The sequence below is a fragment of the Monodon monoceros genome, unplaced genomic scaffold, assembly GCF_005190385.1.
Source record: "Monodon monoceros isolate NGI ecotype Baffin Bay Population unplaced genomic scaffold, NGI_Narwhal_1 Super_Scaffold_21, whole genome shotgun sequence".
NCBI lineage: Eukaryota > Metazoa > Chordata > Mammalia > Artiodactyla > Monodontidae > Monodon > Monodon monoceros.
This window is the reverse complement of record NW_021703778.1, coordinates 119,449,189-119,472,622: the sequence shown is the minus strand read 5'-3', so window position 1 is coordinate 119,472,622 and position 23,434 is coordinate 119,449,189. Positions and strand designations below refer to the sequence as shown.

Sequence of the window (23,434 nt, the reverse complement as noted above, 5' to 3'; positions counted from 1 at the left end):
GTGTTTTGGTGTATGGGGCTGGATCTTGTCCTCTGGTGGGCAGGGCCACGTCTGTTGGTGTGTTTTGGGGTTTCTGTGAACTTAGTATGAGTTTAGGCAGCCTGTCTACGAATGGGTGGAGTTGTGCTCCTATCTTGCTAGTTGTTTTGCATGGGATGTCCTCCTCTGGAGCTTGCTGGCCATTGGGTGGAGCTGGGTCTTAGTGTTGAGATAGAGATCTTTGGGAGAGCTTTCACTGATTAATATTACAAGGGGCTGGTACATCTCTGGTCATCCAATGTCCTGGACTTGGCTCTCACATCTTGGAGGCTTAGCCCAACTCCCGGTTGGAGCACCAAGACCCTGCCAGCCACTTGGCATGGAAGAAAAGGGAAAAAAAAAAATCAAAGAGACAGAACCCCAAGACAAATGGTAAAAGCAAAAAAGCAAAACTCAACAGATGAAATCACACAAAGAAACACACACACAGTCACAAAAAGAGAAAAAAAGGGAAGAGAGCAACCCAAACAATTTGTAAACCCTCAAATGAAAACAAACACTGAAAAGTAAACTAAGATAAACATAAAACCCAAGCCAAATCAAATGCATCAAGGAAACCCCAAGTCCACATTGCCCCTAAAGTCCACCGTCTGAATTTCGGGAACACTCATTTTCTATTCAGGCATTCCACAGATGCAGTGTTTACCAACCCAACTGCGGGGATTTAATCTGCTGCTTCTGAGGCTCCACGGAGAGATTTCCCTTTCTCTTCTTTGTTCGCACAGCTTCTGGGATTCAGCTTTGGTTTTTACCCCACCTCTGCATTTAGGGTGCCCTCAGGCATCTTTTCACTGCCTAGACAGGAGGGGATTAAAGCAACTGCTGATTAGGGCTCTCTGGCTCTCTCAGGCCAGGGAGAGGGAAGGATATGGTAGTCATAATTGGGATGTGGGGAATGTCTGCGGCCGCAGAGGCCAGCGTGAAGTTGCAACAGCCTGAGGCATGCGTGTGTTCTCCCGGGGAAGTTGGCCCTGGATCACAGGACCCTGGCAGTGGCGTGCTGTACAGGCTCCCAGGAGGGTGTGGGTAGTGACCTGAGCTTTCACACAGGATGCTTGGTGGCAACGGTGGCAGTGGTAGTGGTCCATGCCCGCCTCTGGGATCTGAGATGATAGTCGCGGCTTGTGCCCGTCTCTGTAGCTCGCTTAGGCGGTGCTCTGCCATCTGTGGGTACACGGAGCAGGAAGCCCCTCTGCTCGCACACCCCGAAACAATGGTCTCTTGCCTCTTCAGCAGGTCCAGACTTTTTCCTGGACTCCCTCCTGGCTAGCTGTGATGCACTAGCCCCCTTCAGGCTGTGTTCACGCAGCCAACCCCAGTCCTCTCCCTGGGGTCTGACCTCCGAAGCCAGAGCCTCAGCTCCTAGCCCCCACCTGCCCCAGTGGGTGAGCAGACAAGTGTCTTAGGCTGGTGATTGCTTGTTGGCACTGATCCTCTGTGTGGGGATCTCTCCACTTTGCCCTCTGCTCCCCTGTTGTTGCGCTGTCCTCTGTGGCTCTGAAGCTTCCCCCCATGCCACCCCTTGTCTCTGCCAGTGAAGGGGCTTCCTAGTGTGTGGAAACTTTTCTTCCTTCACAGCTCCCTTCCAGAGGCACAGGTCCCATCCTTATTGCTTTGTCTTTTTTTTCTTTTTTCTTTGGCCCTACCCAGGTTCATGGGGATTTTCTTGCCTTTTTCGAAGTCTGAGGTCTTCTGCCAGCATTCAGTAGGTGTTCTGTAGGAGTTGTTCCACATGTAGATGTATTATTGATGTATTTGTGGGGAGGAAGGTGATCTCCACTTCTTACTCCTCTGCCATCTTGAAGGTCGACTGGTTAATACTTTTTAGATTAGATTCTCTCTGTTCCAATAACTGGTATGGTTTCTGTCTCCTGTTTCCTGACCAATACAAAATTGGTGCCAGGAGTAGGATCAGGAAATAGAACCTCAAAGGTGAGATTTGATGATTAGCCTGGTTGTACTTGAGCCTAAATGCAGTGCTGAGTTCTGTGCAAATTTGTAATGGGATGTTAGTAATCCATGGTGTGCAGTGGTATCAGGATTAAATAAATTTTCTTCTGCTGTTGATAGTGTTGAATGACTAATACTCAAGTGCATTGGTAGCTCCTGACCAATATGACAGTTATGATGACTACAAGTTTGTGGCAAGCGATGGCTTCCTTTGAATGCACAGGTATACTCCCAGAAGAAATTCAAGCTCAGATCTTTAAACTCTCAGCCGAAGTCATTATCTGAGAACCAGAGATCTTCTTAAGAGAATCTTTTATTTCTTATAGCTCACTGAAAATCAGGCATAAAATTTAATTGTGCCAATTGCAGAAATACAACATAAGTTGCAATATTGCCATGTCTCTTATATAAAAGGGAATTGATTAGGAAGGAGTGAAACCTGGAAGCTTGGAGTGAGAACATCTGAGTGGATTTATACGGAATATGAAGTATTAGTTACTGGATATTTCCATGAAAACCAATAAAAATCAGGAAGAAAAAAATCATACTTTAAATAATTAATAGTGAAAGTACAGTATACTTCAATGTTCTTTAGGAGAGAGATCTCTCGTGTCAGTCCAAATGTCAAATTTTCTCTGCCCAATGAGTCACTGTAAATGAGAATGTTTGAGTATGTCAACACTGAAAAATGGTGTCAGTGGGCTGTACCAGTAGGAACCATTACTGAAAGCTCTGTTGTCATTCATGGAGCCTGATGTGCTGTAGTAGCCAATCTGCTTGTCATCAGCAGCTGTCAGAATGCCTCCTGGCTTCATTGCTCACAACTACATGTGCAAAACTCCTAGTCTCGCTCCTGCTTTTAGTCACTGTCCTTCTCTTTTATACCATCTTCTCATTCATTCTGAGTTGGAAGGGCGACAGTCTGAACCAGCTGCTTCATGTCTTGATGTAGACTAATACCCTAGTGATGGAATTTTCTTTTGAAATAAATACACGATGGGGAGTTGAAATGTTGAGTTTATGGTAATATCAACCCATGAGAGAAGAATTATAGTGTAGTAATCGATCAGTAGTCTTTGGAATCAGAATAGTTTTGAATCTTGATTCAGGCACCCACTAGCTAGGTAACTTTGAGCAAGTTACCTAAACTAAAACTCAGTTCCTCCATCCATAAAATAGCAGCAATAATAATCAATTCATAGAATTTTGTGAGGGTTAAATGAAATAATGGAACACTCAGTATATTAGTTTCTTACTGATACTCTAACAAAGTACCACAAACTTAGTGCCTTACACAATACAACTTTATTCTTTTACAGTCCTGAAGATCAGAGGTCTGAAATGGGTATTACTAGACTAAAATTAAGGTGTCAGCAGGGCTGTGTTGATTCTGGAGGTTCTAGCAGAGAATCCATTTCCCTGCATTTTCTAGTTTCTAGAGGCCACCTACATTCTTTGGCTGATAGCTCCTTCTTCCACTTTGAAAGTCAGCAGCGTAGTATCTTCAGATCTCTTTCTTGTCTGCCTCACTTTTTCACTTTAAAAGTAGGCTTGTAATTATATTTGGCCCACCCAAATAATCTAAGATACTCTCCATCTTAAGGTCAGATGATTAAAAACCTTAATTCCGTCTGCAGCCTTGATTCTCTTTTGCCAGGTAAGCTAACATATTCACAGGTCTGGATATTAGGATGTAGAATATCATTGGGAGGCCATTCTTCTTGCCTCACTCAATAAATATTATTAAACAACTAATGCATATGAAGTACTTAGCACAGTGCCTGGCACATGGTAGGTCATTAATAAAGATATTATTCTTCAGGACCATCCAAAATTCTTCAAACACTTTAGATTAAAAAAAAACACAACCACAAGCAATCTGGCGGGACTTAAGCAAATGGTGACTAGTGTATAGATAAACCCATTCTTTGTTGGAAGAGGAAACGGTTAGTCACCTACTGACTCTCACTGTGGTCCATCTTGTCCTCTCTCTCTCTCCAAGCTTTATCAAAATCATGTCACATGAGAGAGCCCCATATCTTTGAAACTTCTTTTTTCAATCATAAAGTATGTTGACATTCTTTAAAGTTCTACCAGGTGTTCTGATGTCACTAATATCTATCTGGTTGAATATAAAAGTTAAACATTTATTTCATGACCATTCAGAAAAATTGTCAGTATTATTAATCATGCAACTTAATATTGTTGAGTATATTTGCTTAAACTGAGAAATTGCTCTCTGACAAAACTGTCATTGGTCTAGAAATTATTTTTTCCCTAGTATCTATTCTTTTTACTGTTATATGTTAGAAACTTACATTTTGGTTCAATATTTTTAATGATACATAAAAACACAGGTTATTAGAGGCTTCAGTGTGTTAGTGTATTTTTGGATAATGTTCTATAATGAGATTAAACCTTTACAAAATTGTGAAAGAAGTAGTTTATTTTCAGTATCATCCATCTGCTTTTACCTTGTGTCACCTATTTCCCCCCCTTTTAAAGATATCTAAGGCCTACATGTTTTCTTCTTTCTTTCTACTACCAAGGTCTGTTCTGAAAAAAAAGAAAAACCACCAAAAATCTCATTTATAAGTATATTGTAAAATTAAATCAATGTTTTTCTTCTCTGAAGGATATTTGCCTGTTAGATTGAATTTTTTCTTATGAAATGGCTTTGCTTCTTTTTAAAGAAATTTTCAGAAGCAGAGTTAGGGAAGGCATTTGTGTTTACTAGCACATGAATATGTAGAATTAAACCACCATACAGGTATATATACATTTTCTGACTTAACCTGAATCCAATCCCATTTTTAGAAATTTAGAAATTTCTATTTTAGCTTTGATGCAACATCAGTGTTCAGTTTGTATCAATATACTTGATTTCAGTTAATGCCTACTTGAAATCTCTGCTACAGGTTGAGCCTGTTTTGGTTTGATATCTCTTAATTGACTTGGCAGTCACTTTAAAGCTACCATTGGAAAGAATTGTTTTACATAGCCCTTTTAAAACAATAGAACACAAAACAGAAAGGCAGTGGTATAGCTGCTTGTTTGCATGATTGAAGCAGAAAACATATTTAGAGTTGAGATGATGCTTTCCAGTTTTTCTAAATACATCATCAAAATTTTTTCTTGTGCTCTGTGCGCTTCATGCTTAGTTGAAGCCATCTAGCCATGCACTGAATGTGCTGTAGCATAATGTCATGTCGAAATACAGGGGAGGAGGGATCCCATTTCCTCAGCCTACTTTTTATTGCTGTCAGTGGTTTCCAGTGTGACTCTTTATGCCAAGTAGTTAGAAACAATGTTGTCATCAGAGAACAGTGCGGGGGTTTTAATGCCTTGTAATGCTAGAGCTGACAAGTCATACTTTTAGAATGAATCTCCAGATTCACGTGCTATGTTCCATTTGTGTACACAGTAGCCTCTGTTTTGTCCACAGAGAGCTTTGAGCTTTCAAGAGCTGAGCATGTCCAACACAAGGAGTTATGTTCTTCAGCTGAGTTAGAACTTTAGTTCTTTATAAATTCAACCCTTTAAACAAAGGATTATTTCAAATGTCTTCATTTTATCAGGATATATTTTTTCTCAGCTGTTCTAATGCTACTTTTGTTATGTGTTTATTAGGTTGTATACTTTCAGGGACAGCCACTGTAGGGATTTTTTTTAACCTACTTGACACCATTGGGCTATTTGAAGCAAGCAAGTTCTGGAAGTTAGTTGGGAGTTGCTTTTGCTATAGGCAAAATAGTCAAAGAGCACTCGAGTTCTGAGGCTCAGATATAGTTTGGAGAAAAGACAGCCACACCTCAGATCTTACCACCCTTTTGCAAAGACTCTGGTCTGAGTTGGGCCTCTATCACTTTCTTTTCAAATGAAGGTTTTGTAGGGCACAGAGACAAGCAGATGGGTTTATTCTGGACAGGGCAGCAGATATTTCACAAGTAGAATTTAGTTCACACTCTTTTTCTAGAAACTTCTGGTGGGTATATTTATGGAAATGATCTGCAGTAATCCAAGATCTAAAGTCAGAATGGATAGAAAGGATACTCATATCCTTTTAAAGTTCTTTCTCAGCAAGTTCATGATTTGTCCCTGGAGGATACTTCTAAGCATATTTTTCTTGGCATGTTTAAAAACTCTGGTCTTATTTTTCTAATAAAGAATTTTTAATAGCCTTTCAAATAGCTGAATTTGCATTTTTAATAGTTTCTGCTTGAGCATTTCTACCTCCGTATAATTAGAATATTTCAAAGTAGAACTTATGTGTACTTTTTTGTATTTCTGTGAAAATGATGCTCTATTTTAACTATATAATGTTAAATAAACATTTAAAAAAGTAGTGATAGACTAAATAGAAATTTTTATTCGAACTGCTATACATGGAACAATTAATTATTTAAACAGGCTCATATGTCATTTTTCTAAGGAGTGAGTGAAGTTAGGAGCCCAGTAAGTTACCCACACAGGTATGAAAATTTTCACTAATAGGATTTGACTAACTCTTACATGCTCTAGATCTGGAGAGGTGATATTTTAGATTTAAAGGTGATCTGGAGAGGTAACTTAATATTTTATTATATTTCATTTTGTCATATTTTTTATATATGTTGGGTTTAATTCCCTTAAGTTCTGTTTGTAGTTAATTGTCTCAGGAGAAGAGTGAAAGATAGCAAATGTTAAGTCTGGATAGGAATTGTAAATCTTTAGATTAAAAAAATGAATACTAAGACCTTATATTGACCAGTAATTGCTGGCTACAAGAATGTTATAGTCTTTTGTGTTAGAAAAAAGTTTTTCACTAAACAAAAAAAAGTATTTTTAATTTTTAAAATTTAATAATTTAATTTCTATTCCATTTCTATTCTGATGTAGTAACTTTTGGGGCTGGACCAAGGAGCAGAACCCATTTCTGGTGAAGAAATTACTGTGTAACGAGTTGAGCCCTGCTTGGTCAAGGGTGGGACTACTGGGTGTGTGTCCTACATTTTCCACACAATTCCACAAATTAACATGTGGCCCAGTAGCAACTATATCATGGCTGCAAAGGAATTACTACTCTCCTCTCCATTGCTAAATTGTATCCAGTTGTATCCTCTCCATTGCTAAATTGTATCCATCCCAAAGGAGAATTCCTGGATCGCTGTGGTAGGACTAGGGAAGGGAATAAGGGAGATGACTTTCATCACTAAAACCCCTCCCTCTGACCCACATAATGTAGCCTATTTATTAAGAGCTTGATTGTTAAGATAACCAATACTGAATTCGATTTTCCTGTGTGAGTGGACTAAAAAGAATTGGCATTAACTGCTTTCACACTCCTTTATTTCTTTAGCTAAACTTGGGTATGATCTAAAACAAATTACCATTTATCAGAAATATTTAGAGAAAGCAGTGTTTTGGTAACTATACATTCTTATTATTCAGGGTTTATATTTTAAACATTTAAACCACATACCACATAAGGGTTTCAAAGTTTATGATATAATAACATTCTCAGATCCCTAAATTTATATGATATATGTATCATTCTTCACAGGAAAATACAAAATTTAGGTAATTTCAGTAGAGTTTAATAGGGGAACTAATTATAAAGTCTGGGCAGAGTATAAGGGAAATCATGAAGGATAGGGAAATCATGAAACAGTAACATTACTATCCCTAAGGTGAATGGGGCAGGGGAAAATTTAGTTAAGAGAGAGACAGTGAGGAAGAGAGGAGAGAGAGGGAGAGAGAGAGAGAGCAAGAGAGACAGAGACAGAGAGACAGAGGGAAAGAAAGAGAGGGTGGGAGAGAGCTATATGAAGAGAGCTATATGCAAAGGATCTTATAGGATCCGTGACCTTTGGCAGAGAGACTCAGTCAGCTCCAAGCAACTCTTCAGTGAAGGAGCTAGGGGAATCTCACTCTTCTATCTCCTTCAGATCTCCTGCCAAGTGTACTCCATTTGCTGAATGCAACCAAATTTTAAAAAGCAAGGTTACCCATTGTTGCAGTCCATTTGGGCCAGGCTCCTGGGATACAATGTAGGGTACAAGAGTGAAGAGAAGATCTAGAATGGCAAACAAAAGACATCAGAATTATATGTAATTTAAAATTTGAAGATTCAGAAGACATAAATATTTCTGAATGTTTGAAAAATCAGCATGACCATTGGTTATCTCTGTATAATATTCTGTGTACTAACTCATTGATATATTCTGGAAATTTCTTTATTGAATTAATCATGTATTTTGTCTATATAACTATATAAATATATATCTTGATTGGCATCTTGTTATAAAAGTAAAGGATTGCAAAAACCTCCAGAGAAAAGACCACTATCCTTCTACCCCAATCACTAGTCATTTATATTTACAGTTGCTATGTGTTTCCTCTAGTAAAATAATAATGACAAAAATAATATCTTAAAAGATCAAACCTGACCTATATACAGTATGTCTTTTTACCATAAACACTTAGTAGAAAGATGAGTGGGGCAAAAATAGTTCAAGAACTTCTGATTAAATAAGGGTTACCAGAATAAGGCATTGCAGTCTGTACCTACAATGGAACACTTTTTAATCTGAGATATTTTGAGAACATTGTGACCAAAATATCTCACAATGCTTCATATCCTTGATATGTTTTGCCACAATCCATACTGAACTTTCCCTGTGTAATCTATTCTTTTACTCCTTCAAGGCAAAATATTGTACTAAACAGAGTTAAACAGGTAAGGAAGACTTTACTCAAGGCTACTGGAATAGAGGTGAGAGACCAAAAATGCTGTCTGAACTCAACCCCACTGAAACAACGGGCTGGATAATTTTTAAGAGGTTGGTTGGGTGAATTTTAGGCCATCTATGATTCTTAAATCTTCATGACAGGGGATAGTTTTACAACTTGGAGCAAGGCACCCACTGCTCACCAGAGCTAGGCTACTACCCTCCCATGGAAGCTAAAAGAGGCACTATCTTCTCTGAGGAATACATTAAAAAAGGATGGCTCCCAGGTCCTTGAGAAAGACAGCCCTGAATTGTAAAACTGGCAAGAGTCTTTAAAAGATTTACATTTCAGAGAGGCAGGGGAAACATTTTCAAAGTTTTCTAAAGAAACTACTCTAAGAAAATGGAGGTCAGAGACTTAGAGTCAGGAGGAAACTTGTCTAAAATTTAGTGAAGCTGAGGGGAGCATTAAGGCCATCTTGGTCATACACTTTTGACTTGTCTCCTCTTTTAATATTTCTTTGATCCCATCCAGTTCAATCCCCTTACTTTGTGCATCTCTCTACCCCCCAATGAAAACTTCCATACATTGTCAATATTTTGATAGCCTGCTACATCCATCTCTTTGCTTTAACTGATGATGTAACTTTCCTTGTAACCTCCTTTAATGGAGGCCCCTTGTTTCCTCAAACCACAAGCACCTTGGGATGGGGAGGAGGAGCCCATGACTGCTTTGATCGTTCCCTTAACTGTTATACAAAATGTATTTACTTATTGATGATCTTACTAACAGACTGTGGCAAAATCTATTGCTTCTTGTTCCTGTGCTTGATCGACTTCCTTAATACTTCTGAAAATCACTGAAATCATTGGCTTCAGACTTGGAGTTATTATCCTCATTCCTTGTACTTGGGTCACTCAGTGTTAAATTTCAATGTCTAACCTCAAAATTCCTTGGATTCCTCAAATTTAGAGACTTGCACCTTATTTCTACCCCAATCATATCCTTGGCTTTATTGTAAGCCAACATTACTTTTCCTTTTTTAATCTTAAATTATAGCTTCCCACCCTCTCACCACTTGTTCCTATCTTTTCCATTTTCTCATTCCTTTGCTCCCACTACGCTTGTTCATTGAGCTTCAGTCCCTAGTCCCTTTTATTTTTTCCTTACACCTCAGTTTGTACCTGTCTTAACTTCCTATCATATCTGGCCTTAGGTTGTAGTTAACCCCTTTGATCCTTTTCACTCTTTGCTCCACTACCCTAGCAAACCCAAAAAACTTGCATCAATCAAACTCCTACTCTTCTATAAATTTGTGCATAGGTTGCTGAACACAGTTGAAAAAAATTTAAAATATCTTGGCTATTATGAATAATGCTGAAATGAACATGGGAATGTAGATATCTCTTCAAGGCAGTGATGTCATTTCCTTTGGATATATCCAGAAGTGAGATTACTGGATCATACGGCAATTCTATTTTTAATTTCTTGAGGAACCTCAATATTATTTTCATAATGGCTGTATCAGTTTACAATCCCACCAACAGTGTGAAAGAGTTCCCTTTTCTCCATATCCTCTCCAGCATTTGCTACCTCGTCTTTTTGAGAATAGACATCCTAACAGGTATAAGGTAATGTCTCACTGTGCTTTTTATTTGCATTTCGCTGATGATAAGTGGTTTTTAAAAAAATTGAAGTGTAGTTGATTTACAATGTTGTATTAGTTACAGGTGTATGGCAAAGTGATTCAGTTATACATATAAATATACATATGTATATATATTCTTTTTCAGCTTCTTTTCCCTTATGGGTTATTACAAAATATTAAGTATAGTTCCCTGTGTTGTACAGTAGGTCCTTGTTGGTTGCCTATTTTATATATAGTAGTGTGTATATGTTAATCCCACACTTATCCCTCTCCCTTTCCCCTTTGGTAACCATAAATTTGTTTTTTATGTCTGTGGGTCTATTTCTGTTTTGTAAGTTCACTTGTATAATTTTTTTTAGATTCCACATGTAAGTGATATCATATGGCATTTGTCTTTCTCTGTATGACTTACTTCACTTAGTATGATAATCTCTAGTCCATCCATGTTGCTGCAAATAGCATTATTTCATTTTTTATGGATGAGTAATATCCCATTGTATATATATATATAATGGAATATATATATATATATATATACACACACACACATATACACACTACATCTTCTTTATCCATCCATCTGTTGATGGACATTTAGGTTGCCTCCATGTTTTGGCTATTGTAAACACTGAAGTGCATGTATCTTTTTGAATTATGGTTTTCTCTGGATATATGCCTAGGTGTGGGATTGGAGGATCCTATGGTAGCTCTATTTTTAGTTTTTTAAGGAACCTCTATACTGTTCTCCATAGTGGATATATCAATTTACATTCCCACCAACAGTGTAGGAGGGTTCCTTTTTCTCCACACCTTCTCCAGCATTTATTATTTGTAGACTTTTTGATGATGGCCATTCTGACTGGGGTGTGAGGTGATACCTCATTGTAGTTTTGATTTGCATTTCTCTATAATTAGTGACACTGGGCATCTTCTCATATGCCTTTTGGCCATCTCTATGTCTTCTTTGGAGAAATGTCTATTTAGAGCTTCTGCCCATTTTTTGATTGGGTTGTTTGTTTTCTTGATATTGAGCTGCACGAGCTGTTTGTATATTTTGGAGATTAATCCCTTGTTGGTCTTATCATTTGCAAATATTTTCTCCCATTCTGTAAGTTGTCTCTTCACTTTGTTTATGGTTTCCTTTGCTGTGCAAAAGCTTTTAAGTTTAATTAGGCCCCATTTGTTTATTTTTGTTTTCATTTCCATTTCTCTAGGAGACGGATCCAAAAAGATACTGCTTACCTGTTGACCATTTGTATGTCCTGTCTGGAAAAATGTTATTAAAGTCCTTTGCTCTTGTTTAATTGGGTTATTTTTTGTTTGTTTGCTTTTTGGTTTTTTGCTACTAAGTTGTATGAGTTCTTTACATAATTTTAATATTAATCCCTGATTCAATAAACTGTTTGCATACATTTTTTCCCATTCCATATGTCACCTTTTCATTTTACTGATGGCTTCTTTTGTTGTGTAGAAGCTTTTTAATTTGATGTAGCTCCACCTGTTTATTTTTGCATTTTTTCTTTTGCTTTTGGTATCAAATCCAAAAAAATCATTGCCAAACCAATGTCAAGGATCTTGATCTCCATGTTTTCTTCTAGGAGTTTCATGGTCTCAGGTCTTATGTTCATCTTTAATCTATCTTAAGTTAATTTTTGTGAGTGTAATTTTGGAATATAGGGGTCCAATTTTTTTTTTTTTTGCATGTGAATATTTAGTTTTTTTCCAACACCACTTGCTAAAGAGACTACCCTTTCCCCACTGTGTATTCCTGGTGCCTTGTCAAAAATTAACTGGTCATATATCTTTAGGCTTATTTCTGGGCTCTCTATTCTGCTCCATTGATCTATTTATCTTTTTTTATGTCAATCCCACTGTGTTTGATTACTATGGCTTTTTAGTATAGATTGAAATCATGAAGTTTGACACCTCCGCCTCTGTTCTTTCTTAAGAGTGCTTTGGCTATTTTGGGTCTTTTGTGGTTCCAAATGAACTTTAGCATTGTTTTTTATATTTCCATGAAAAATGCCTTTGGAATTTTTATAAGGATTACATTGAAGCTATAGATGGCCTTGCATGGTATAAACATTTTAACAATATTAATTCTTCTAGTCTGTGAACATGGAATGTCTTTCCATTTATTTGTGTCTTCTTAAGTTTCTTTCATCAACTCCTTATAGTTTTCAGTGTACAGGTCTTTCACCTCTTCAGTTAAATTTATTCCTAAGTATATTATTGTTGATGCAATTATAAAAAGGGATTATCTTCTTAATTTCACTTTCTAATAGTTACTGTATAAGAATGCAACTGATTTTTGTATGTTGATTTTTCTTCATTCTGAAACTTTCCTGAATTTTTAAATTAGTTTTAACAAGGTTTTTTTGGTGGAATCTTTAGGGTTTTATATATAAAATATGTCATCTGCAAACAGAGACAGTTTTATTTCCTCTTTTCCAATTTGAATGCTGTTTATTTCTTTTTCTTGTTTAATTGCTTTGGCTAGTACTTCCAGTACTATGTTGAATAGAAGTGGTGAGAGTGAGCATCCTTGTCTTTTTCCTGATATTAGAACAACAACTTTAGCTTTTTACTGTTGAGTATATTATTAGCTTCATATATGGCCTTTATAATGTTGAGGTATTTTTCATCTATACCTAATTTGTTGAGTGCTTTTATCATGGAAATATGTTTTGTTAAAGTTTTTTTTGTTGTTTTTAAATGCTTTTCTGCATCTTTATCCTTCATTTTGTTAGTGTGCTGTATCACATTTCTTGATTTGCATGTGTTGAACCATCCTTGCATTCCATAGATGAATGCCATTTGATCATGGTGTGTTATCCTTTACACATGCTGTTGAATTCAGTTTGCTAATATTTTGTTAAGAATTTTTGCTTATATGTTCATCAGGGATATTGGCCTGTAATTTTCATTTCCTATAGGGGCCTTGACAAGCTTTGGTGATAGCGTTATACTGGCCTCATAAAAATAAACTTGGAATTGTTCTCCTGTCTTAAATTTTTTGGAAGACTTTGAGAGAATTGATATTAATTCCCCTTTAAATGTTTGATAGAATTCACCAGTGAAGCCAGCTAGTTCTGTGCTTTTCTCTGTTTGGAGGTTTTTAATTACTGATTCAATCTCCTTGTCTGTTCAGATTTTCTATTTCTTCATGATTCAGTCCTGGTAGGTTTTATTTTTCTACTAATCTAGTCATTTCTTCTAAGTTATCCAATTTGTTGGTGTAAAATTATTTATAGTAGTCTCTTATGATCCTTAGTATTTCTATGTATAAGTTGTAATCTCTCCTCTTTTATTTCAGATTTTATTTGAATCTCCTCTTTTTTCTCAGCCTAACTAGAAGTTTGTCACTTTTGTTTATCTTTAAAAAAAATCATCCTAATTTCATTAATTTTTTGTATTGTCTTTCTAGTCTTTATTTCTGCTCTGATCTTTCTTATTTTCTTTCTTCTGCTATCTTCGTATTTATTATTCTTTTACTAGTTGTTGAGGTGTAAAGTTAGGTTGTTTGAGATCTTCCTTTTTTGATGTAGGTGTTTATTGCTATATATTTCCCCCTTGTAACTTCTTTTGTTGCATCCCATAATTTTGGTATGTTGTATTTCCATTTTTATTTGTCTCAAGATATTCTTAATCTCCCTTTTGATTTCTTCTTTGACCCATAGGTTGTTCAGTAATATGATATTTAATTTCCATATATTTGTGAATTTTGCTGTTACCTTCTTTACTTGATTTCTAATTTCATACCATTGTGGTTAGAAAGATGCTAGATATCATTTCAATTTTCATAAATTTTTAAAGACTAGTTTTGTATATGTCTGTTAGGTCCATCTGTTCAAAAGTGTAATTCAACTCCAATGTTTTCTTATTAATTTTCTATCTGGATTATATACCCATTAATGAAAGTGATATAATCAAGTTCCCTACTATTATTGTATTGCTGTCTACTCATCCCTTCAAATCTCTTAATATTTGCTTTTTATATTTAGGTGCTCTGATATTAGGTTCATAAGTATTTACAATGGTTATGTCCAAAATAACAATACCATAGAGTCTCTAAATCAGTGCACCATCAGGCTGTTATCTATTTCTTCAAGCACATCTCTTAAATGATTTCCTTTGTTTGCTTTGCCTTTCTTCTTGCCACAGCAGATTTCTTATAGTTCCTAGAACATGGCATTTCTTCCTACTGGTACTCCTTTGGATACTTTCTCAATTAGATGCTATCTATTATAAACCCCTTCTGGTCCTATTATTCTAGGTAAAGTATATTCCCTCTTAACTAATTAAAATTATTTTCACAAATATTTTACTTATTTATTTAGTTTCTCCCACTAGACTGTGAGAGTCATAAAGACAGGATACAATGTCTTTTTGTATTCTGTTGTTTCCCTAACATGTAGGAATTGTCCCTGGAATAGATAGGTATTCAGTAAATATTTCTTGAGGGAATAAATATTTCCAAAAATTAAATTTCTTGGAAGCAGAATTGTTGGCACATGGTATGCATGTTTCAGAAACTTTTGATATTTACTTTCAAATTCTCCAGAATAAAGATTGTATCAATTTAATCTCCTGTCAGTAATGTAGAAGACCATCCATTTAATAATACTTTCATTTTTTTTAAGGGAGGGGAGATTACCTTTAAAATAATCTTTGCTAATTTTATATTGATATTATTTTAATTTTAGAAGTAAAGTGGATTTCTTTTATATATTTATTGGTCAGTTATTTTTCCTCTATACGTTTTCTATCCATGTTCTTAAAATTATTGTGTTATTTTTATATTGATTTTCTAAAATCTTTTAGTGTATTAAGTATAGCTCTTTGTGATATTTTACACTTATTTTTTCTTTTTCTTTTACTGCAATTTAATTTTTAAACTTTATAATTCACAGAAATTTTAGTGTTTTATCCCTTCTATTTCCCACCCTTCCACTGAAATTGCTCTTACTCAAATTAGCAATGACCTTGTAGTTGTAATAGTCAATGGACATTTTTCAGATTTCATCTTATTTGATCTAGTCAGTTTAGAACAAAGCAATATAGGTCACAGTTTAGATATTTAGTCTACATTGATTTGAAATATCTCTGCTATCTAAATCATAGTTTTCAAAGTCATTATAATTATAAATGAAATTAAGTACCAGTCAGCAAATTTGTTTTTGGTAAAATTAAAAGCAAGTTATCAGAGAGAGGCCTTTCAGCAAATCCCTCTGGTTTTATGATTGTAGAAATAGGTCAAACATTGTATAAAACTAAATGCCAAACCTGAGTCAGAAATAAAGAAACTAGTCCTAGAGATTGAGAGAGTCAGAACTACAGCATGTCAGGTGGGAGTAAAAAACATGGGGCTCTGAAATGTTGTATTGTTTTCCTCAGGCTGCCATATGAAAGTACCAAAAACTAGGTTAAAACAACAGAAATGTATTCTAGTTCTAGAGGCTTAAAGCCCCCAGATCAAGGCATTAGCAGGGTTATACTCCCTCCAAAGCCTCTAAAGGAGGATCCTTCTTGCCTCTTTCAGCTTCTGGTAATCCTAGGTGTTCCTTGCTTTGTGGCAGCATAACTGTAATCTCAGACTCCATTTTCATATGGCCATCTTCTCTATGTGTCTTTTTGTGTCCAAAGTTTCCTCTTTTTAGGATATCATCTTACCCTGATTACATTTACAAAGACCCTGTTTCCAAATAAGGTTACATTCAGAGGTACTGCAGGTTAGGACTTCAACATATCTTTTGGGGATACACAATTGATCCCACAACAGATGTGAACCAAGTAAAGGGGAGAGAGCTGAATCATGTGAGATTTCCTAAACAAAGGTTAAAACACCTAACCCAAAATTGATCAGACAGATTGAATAATGTAATTGTTGGTTAGATTAGTGGGACAAAAGGAGCATTTCTGGATCTTAAAATATATGATGAGAAATTGCTTTATGAAGTCCCTCATAATTCTATTTGGGATATCAAGTAAATTTTTAATTGATTGATTATTTAGGAATGCTAATTTGCCTCTATGAATAAGCTAGTAGCAATAGGCTATTTACTTTGATAGTTTGGTGTGTAATTAAGAAAGATCAAGTTCTTATTTCTTGGAGGGGAAAACAAAAATAGCAAGAATTGGAAAATGAGTTTATGTCTATGGAAAAGTTGGCAAAATCTTATTTAAGTTAATGCAGCAAAATTAATCCAGTACATGAAATGTTATATTAACCCAATTAAGGCAATGTTGGTTTAACATTTATTTCTTCTTATGAGTTGGCCCAAAATAGACTTTGAAGATACCACATAATAGACTTTGAAGATACCACATAACGGCATAAACTTGATTGCAAAATACACATGCAATGTTTGACAGATACAATTGAGACGAACACCAGACCACAAAGTGGTTGATAAACAACCTAGGTTTCAAACTACAGCAGGTCTGATGAAAACTTATGCCAATACTTTTGTAAAATGACTATTGTTTTACTTCACTTTATTAAATCTTAGAAAGATAAAACATAGTGGAGCAGAATAGATAAAAATGAAAGCAGAGCAAGTGGAGATGTAGGACAAGCAGTATGGTTTCTAATCACATTCCTCCAATTACACCCAACAAATATTCACCTATCCCTGAATAGAGTTAGAGGATGCTTTAGGGACTGGGTCAAAGAATGTGTAAAGTGCTTATTTATTTGGCTAAGATTACCTAACTACAATTATGACTAATGCATGTCAGACAAAGGGAATTATTCAATGATGCTTTTATATTTCATGGGAACAATAAAGCATAAAGAAATTTAAAAATATTCCCAGGTTAATGAAGCCATAATAATTGTTTAGGTATGTTTATTATATTGTCTCTTGTGACTATGTCTTTTAAAGGCTATTTTTCTCTTTAACTGTCCTTAGACTAAAGGAATATGTTTTTGCACATCTTTTGACCAATCTCCATCTTTCTAGTAAAATTTTTATGTGATGTATGTTAAACTTTTTTTTAAATATTTTAAATCTATTATAATTCCATTTGCAGTCTGCTTAACTGGGATTCCTGTTTTTCAAAGCTTCAATTAAAAGTTTTCATCTTCACTGGGGAATTCATTCCCATGTGGTTATTCAGCAGAGTATATAGTGACTGCATCAAAAATTGCATTTTATTTCACTTGACATATCTTTACACTCAATATTCTTTTATTTGACAAACTTGGGTGGAACGATTTTCTGAAATAGTTGAAAATTAAAATATCTCAAGTTGTTTGAGAAGGCAAACATGCCATATATATACACACATTGATAGTAGGCTCTTGTGGTTACTGAATACTAAGGACATAAGAAAGGAACTTACATGGGTACGGACCTCAGAACTCAAGTTTTTCAAACAATATTAACTTTCCATCAAATTATATAAACATATATTGATAGAACACTGCCACACATACGTTACCAGTTGTTTACTCCAACAATTGAAAATAGGCTGCAGAATTCTGAATTCAACATTATAACGGTCTTTGACAGTAGGATGAAATAGACAGAATTGAAAGTTCAAAAGCATCAACTCCAACTACAAGAAAGCAGCATTACTGGAGTTTACTTCAAATTCCTCTGCTAGACAAACACTTTTCTCAACTTGCTGTTTCAAACTGTAGATCTCTCACTTGTGGCCAGCATCCATGAGTGTTTACCGGGTTAAAAAGTTCTGGGTATACCATTGATGGAACCTTGTAGAGACAATTGGCAGTGATGTCATAGACCTGTAGGGAAACTTCTAGAAGTTATATTTAGTCATACCAGAGACTAAACAGGAAAGATGCTTACTAAGTGAGGTGGGATCCAACAAGAGTGTAGTACAGAATGCAATAATTTATGAATTACTTTTTTCTGAGGTAGTTCAACAGAACAACACTTAATGAGGAAGGCAAAAGCTTAACTATGTGGTAAATTTGTCATTCTTGATGATTAATTACTTGAAGATTGATAAGTTTGAATTCTACCAGTCTTAGAAATGGAAGAAAGTGATGAATCTGATCACCCTATCTCAGCAGGGAGGCAAGAAATTTGAAAGAGAAGATGACCCAGCATTTATCTACCATTGGTAGATACCATTTATCTACCAATGGTAGATAAATCCCAGCAGACTGAAGTGACAGAGAAAAAGAAACATTTGCCTATACCACAATCATCTGGCCCCAAAGGTACCCTTAGTATTGGTAATATTCCTGGAAGCAAATTCAACTATGAATGTCATAGAGTATCTTCTCAACTTCAGCAAACTTGGACAAAGAGAAAGCATGTACATGATATGACTGATAAATCTCTGCAGACAGAAACTGCTGCAGAAGAGAAAGAAGAAATCAAGTCAGTTTGTGAAACAGTGGTATCTGAAGAAAAGCCAGCTATTGGAGAAGCAGCCCCTGAATTTCCAGAGAGTGTTCAGGAAGTAGAAATTCCACCAAGCAGACAGACACTCAGTTCAACTCAAAACAGACAGATCCCAGCAGACCAGTTGTACTGGAGACTGGACAATGATGAACATTCCTTAAAAAGAAAAAGTAGGGCTTCCCTGGTGGCTCAGTGGTTGGGAATCCGCCTGCCAATGCAGGGGACACGGGTTCAAGCCCTGGTCCGGGAAGATCCCACATGCCGTGGAGCAGCTAAGCCTATAGGCCACAACTACTGAGCCTGTGCTCTAGAGCCCGCGAGACACAACTACTGAACCCATGTGCCACAACTACTGAGGCCCGCACACCTAGAGCCCATGCTCAGCAACGGAGAAGCCACCGCAATGAGAGGCCCACACACCACAATGAAGAGTAGCCCCCACTCGCCGCAACTAGAGAAATCCCGCTCACAGCAACAAAAAAACCCACCCAACTCAGCCAAAAATAAATAAATAGATAAGTTAAAAAAAAAATCAAGCTTCACAGCACATAATAAAAAAGAAAAAAACAAAAGAAAAAGTAGACAAGGAAGAGCAGACAAACTTTAGTGAATCAGAAATAGTGGTTATTGGCTGGCCAAGTAATCCGTTTTCAAAGTCAAAGGAAGGTGCACAGAAACACAGTCCTCAGGGAAGAATTTTGTTGCTGAACATCCTGAATTTCAACCCACAACAAGTAACAACGAAGAAATTAGGCAGCAAAGTATTAACAGAGTTTTATCTATTCCACCAACCAAAAATGATGCTCCAGTACTTTTAGAAGATGGGCAAGATGTTCCAGCTGAAGTACAGCCTCCCACTGCAGAAGAGAGCTCTGCTGAAGTGCAACTTCCACTAGCTGAGGAGATTACTGCAGAAGAGGTTCTGCTGAAGTTCAGCCTCCAGCAGCTGAAGAGGCTCCTGTTGAAGTACAGCCTTCCCCAACAGAAGAGGCTCCTGGAGATGAGGCTCCTGATAAAGTAGAGCCCACCTCAGCTGAAGAGACTCTTTTAAAAGAGCCTCCTGCTGAAGTTCAGCCTTCAGCAGCTGAAGACGCTCCTACACAAGAGGTCCCAGAACTTCAAATTTCACCAGCTGTGGAGTCCCCTGAAGAAGAGGCCCCAGCTGAAATTGAGTCTCCTCCAGCTGAGGTGGCCCCTGCTGAGCTTCAGTCTCTACCAGCTGAGGAGGCCCCTGCAGAGAAGTCCTCTGCCAACATTCAGTCTCCACCCACTGAGGAGACCTCTGCAGAAGAGGTCCCAGAAGAAGTTCAGTCTCTGCCAGCTGAGGACACCCCTGCAGAAGAGGCCTCCACCAAAGTTCAGTCTCCACCAGCTGAGAGGACCCTTGCAGAAGAGGCTGCAGCTGAACTTCAACCTCTACCAGCAGAGGAGGCTTCTGCAGAGGAGGCCCCTGCTGAATTTCAGCTTCCATCAACTGAAGAAACTACTTCGGAAATGTTCTCTGGTGACAAACAGTCTTCACTAGCTGAAGAGTCCTTTATTACACAAATCTCTGTAAAAGAAACCTCTGCTGAAGTTCTGCTTCCACCATCTGAGCAAACACCTGCAGATGAAGCTCTGGTAGAGAATGTGTCTAGGGTTTATCAGTCTCCCCAGGCAGCAGACGTCCTGGTGGTAAAATTAGGATCAGGGGTTTTGGAAGATAAGCCAAAATCTGAAGAGCCTTTAGAATGGGATACAGTTCCTGAAGATTCATCTGATACCAAGAATGAAGAGGTTTCGATTAAAATAAAGGGTGTCATCCATATAGAACTGGAATAGGGGCCTCCTCCTCAGCTGTAGTCAGGTCTTAACTAAGCTAGCAATCAAGACAGGCGGCTCTGGGAAGTACATACTTTAGAAAAGGGTAGGTGCTTGCAGGTAGCTTTGTGAAGAGGGAAGTGAAAGGAAATCCCAGCGTGTGGACTGCAGTTTGGAAAATGAGCAATAACAACTAGTGATTTAAAATTACTGTGCTATTTTTATTCAAATCTAAAGTGTATAAAATATGTTTTTTTTTGTTTGTTTGTTTGTTTTTGCGGTACGCAGGCCTCTCACTGCTGTGGCCTCTCCCGTTGTGGAGCACAGGCTCCGGACGTGCAGGCTCAGCGGCCATGGCTCACGGGCCCAGCTGCTCCACGGCATGTGGGATCTTCCCGGACAGGGACACAAACCTGTGTCCCCTGCATCAGCAGGCGGACTCTCAACCACTGCGCCACCAGGGAAGCCCTAACATGTCTATTTTGAATTGAAGTAAGTTTATAATTGAAATAACTAAAATATACTTTCTACACTAAACCTTGTTGACAAGGGTAAAATATTCTCTTCAGCCATTTTGTTTTTCTCTCTACGTGTAGCTTGTAGTGGAAAAGACATTCTTTTCTACAGTTGTCTCATCTACTTTAAATTCCTTGAGTTTCAGTCACACGTCTAAAGTCATGGAGTGTTTTCTTTCTCTTTATTATGATTCATCGTATTTCTTATTCTCTTTCCATTTGATTCCTTCTGCAGAAAGCATTTTTTTCCTGTTTTCACTCCAATCTTCTTCTTCTTCTTTTTTTTTTTTTTTTGCGGTACGCGGGCCTCTCACTGTTGTGGCCTCTCCCGTTGTGGAGCACAGGCTCCGGATGCGCAGGCTCAGCGGCCATGGCTCACGGGCCTAGCCGCTCCATGGCATGTGGGATCTTACCCGACCTGGGGCACGAACCCATGTCCCCTGCATCGGCAGGCTGACTCTCAACCATTGCGCTACCAGGGAAGCCCCACTCCAATCTTCTTGAACATTTTACATTTCACTGTCTGGATAGGGACACGTTTCCTTTGTAAAAATCTTCATTTCAATGAAGATAACTATGGATGAAGTATTTAAAAAGGTGTGTAATCATAAAGAAAAATACACTGAGATGGCCTTGAGGGCATATTCCTATTTAATCTTTGTTTCCTTCCAATTTTATTGAGATATAATTGACATACAGCACTGTATAAGTTTAAAGTGTATAGCATGATGATCTGACTTACATACATCATGAAATGATTACCACAATAAGTTTAGTGAACGTCCATCACCTCATAAAGATATAACATTTTAAAAAACAAAAAAATTTTTTCCGTGTGATGAGAGCTCAGGATTTATTTTCTTAACAACTTCCAGAAATAATATACAGTGATGTTAATTATATCATGTTGTACTTCATGTCCCTGGTACTTATAATATAACTGGAAGTTTTTAGTTTTGACCATCTTTATCTAGTTCCCCCTTACCCCACATTCAGCCTCTGGTAACCAGAAATCTGATCTCTGTTTCTAATCAGTTTGTGTGTTTGTTTGGTTGGGCGGCTTTGAAAATATAACTGACTTACAAGACTATGTTAGTTCTTGGTATACAACATAGTGATTCAATATTTCTATACGTTATAAAATGATCATCACGGTAAGTCTAGTTACCATCTGTCACCATACAAAGATATAACATAATTATTGACTATATACCCCACACTGTGCATTTAATACCTGTGACTCATTTATTTTATACCTGGAAGTTTGTACCTGTTAATCTCCCTCACCTATTTCTCTCATTCCCCCAATACCCTCCCCTCTGGCAACCACCTGTTTGTTCTTTGCATCTGTAACTCTGTTTTTGTTTTGTTTATTCATTTTATAAAAAAATTCTTTTATTTTTAATTGAGATATAGTTGGTGCACAATATTATATAAATTTCAGATGTACAATACTGATTCACAGTTTTTAAAGGTTATAGTCAATTTATAGTTATTATAAAATATTGGCTATATTCCCTGCGTTGAACAACATATCCCTGTAGCTTATTTTATCCATAGTAGTTTGTACATCTTAATCCCCCACCCTTATCTTGCCCCTCTGCACTTCCTTCTCCCCACTGGTAACCAATAGTGTGTTCTCAACATTTGTGAGTCTTCCTTTTTTGTTATATTTGCTAGTCTGTTTTATTTTTCAGATTCCATCTATAAGTGATCATACAATTTTGTCTTTCTCTGTCTGACTTATTTCACTTAGCACAATACCCTCCAAGTCCATCCATGTTGCTGCAAATGGCAAAAATTTTATATGTATATAACACATCTTTATCCATTCATCTGTTGATGGACACTGAGGTTGCTTCCATATCTTGGCAATTATAAATACTGCTACTATGAAAATTGGAGTGCATGTATCTTTTTGAATTAGTGTTTTTGTTTTTTCAGACATATACCCAAGAATGGAATGGCTGGGTCATATGGTAGCTCTATTTGTAGGGTTTTTTTTTGTTGTTTTGTTTTTGTGGTACGTGGGTCTCTCACTGCTGTGGCCTCTCCTGTTGCAGAGCACAGGCTCTGGACACGCAGGCTCAGCGGCCATGGCTCACGGGCCCAGCCGCTCCGTGGCATGTGGGATCCTCCCGGAGCGGGTGACGAACCCGTGTCCCCTGCATCGGCAGGCAGACTCTCACCCACTGCGCCACCAGGGAAGCCCCTATTTGTAGTTTTTAAGAAACCTTCAAAATGTTTTCCACAGTGGCCGCACCAATTTACGTTCCCACCAACAATGTATGATTGTTCTCGTTTCTCCATATCCTCACCAACATTTGTTATTTGTGTTCTTTTTGATGACAGCCATTCTGACAGGTGTGAGGTGATATCTTATTGTGGTT

The 23,434-nt window shown here is 37.1% G+C and overlaps 1 protein-coding gene across 1 annotated transcript; it reads left to right on the top strand.

Moving 5' to 3' along the window:
- The first annotated feature begins 18,352 nt into the window (after nucleotides 1–18,352).
- Nucleotides 18,353–20,550, top strand: FSCB (fibrous sheath CABYR binding protein). The gene is given in 5 exon segments (XM_029236379.1): nucleotides 18,353–18,805; nucleotides 18,807–18,899; nucleotides 19,290–19,404; nucleotides 19,407–19,649; nucleotides 19,652–20,550. Coding segments are annotated over 5 exon segments (1,692 nt in total). The 5' UTR covers nucleotides 18,353–18,463.
- The last annotated feature ends 2,884 nt before the right edge of the window (nucleotides 20,551–23,434 follow it).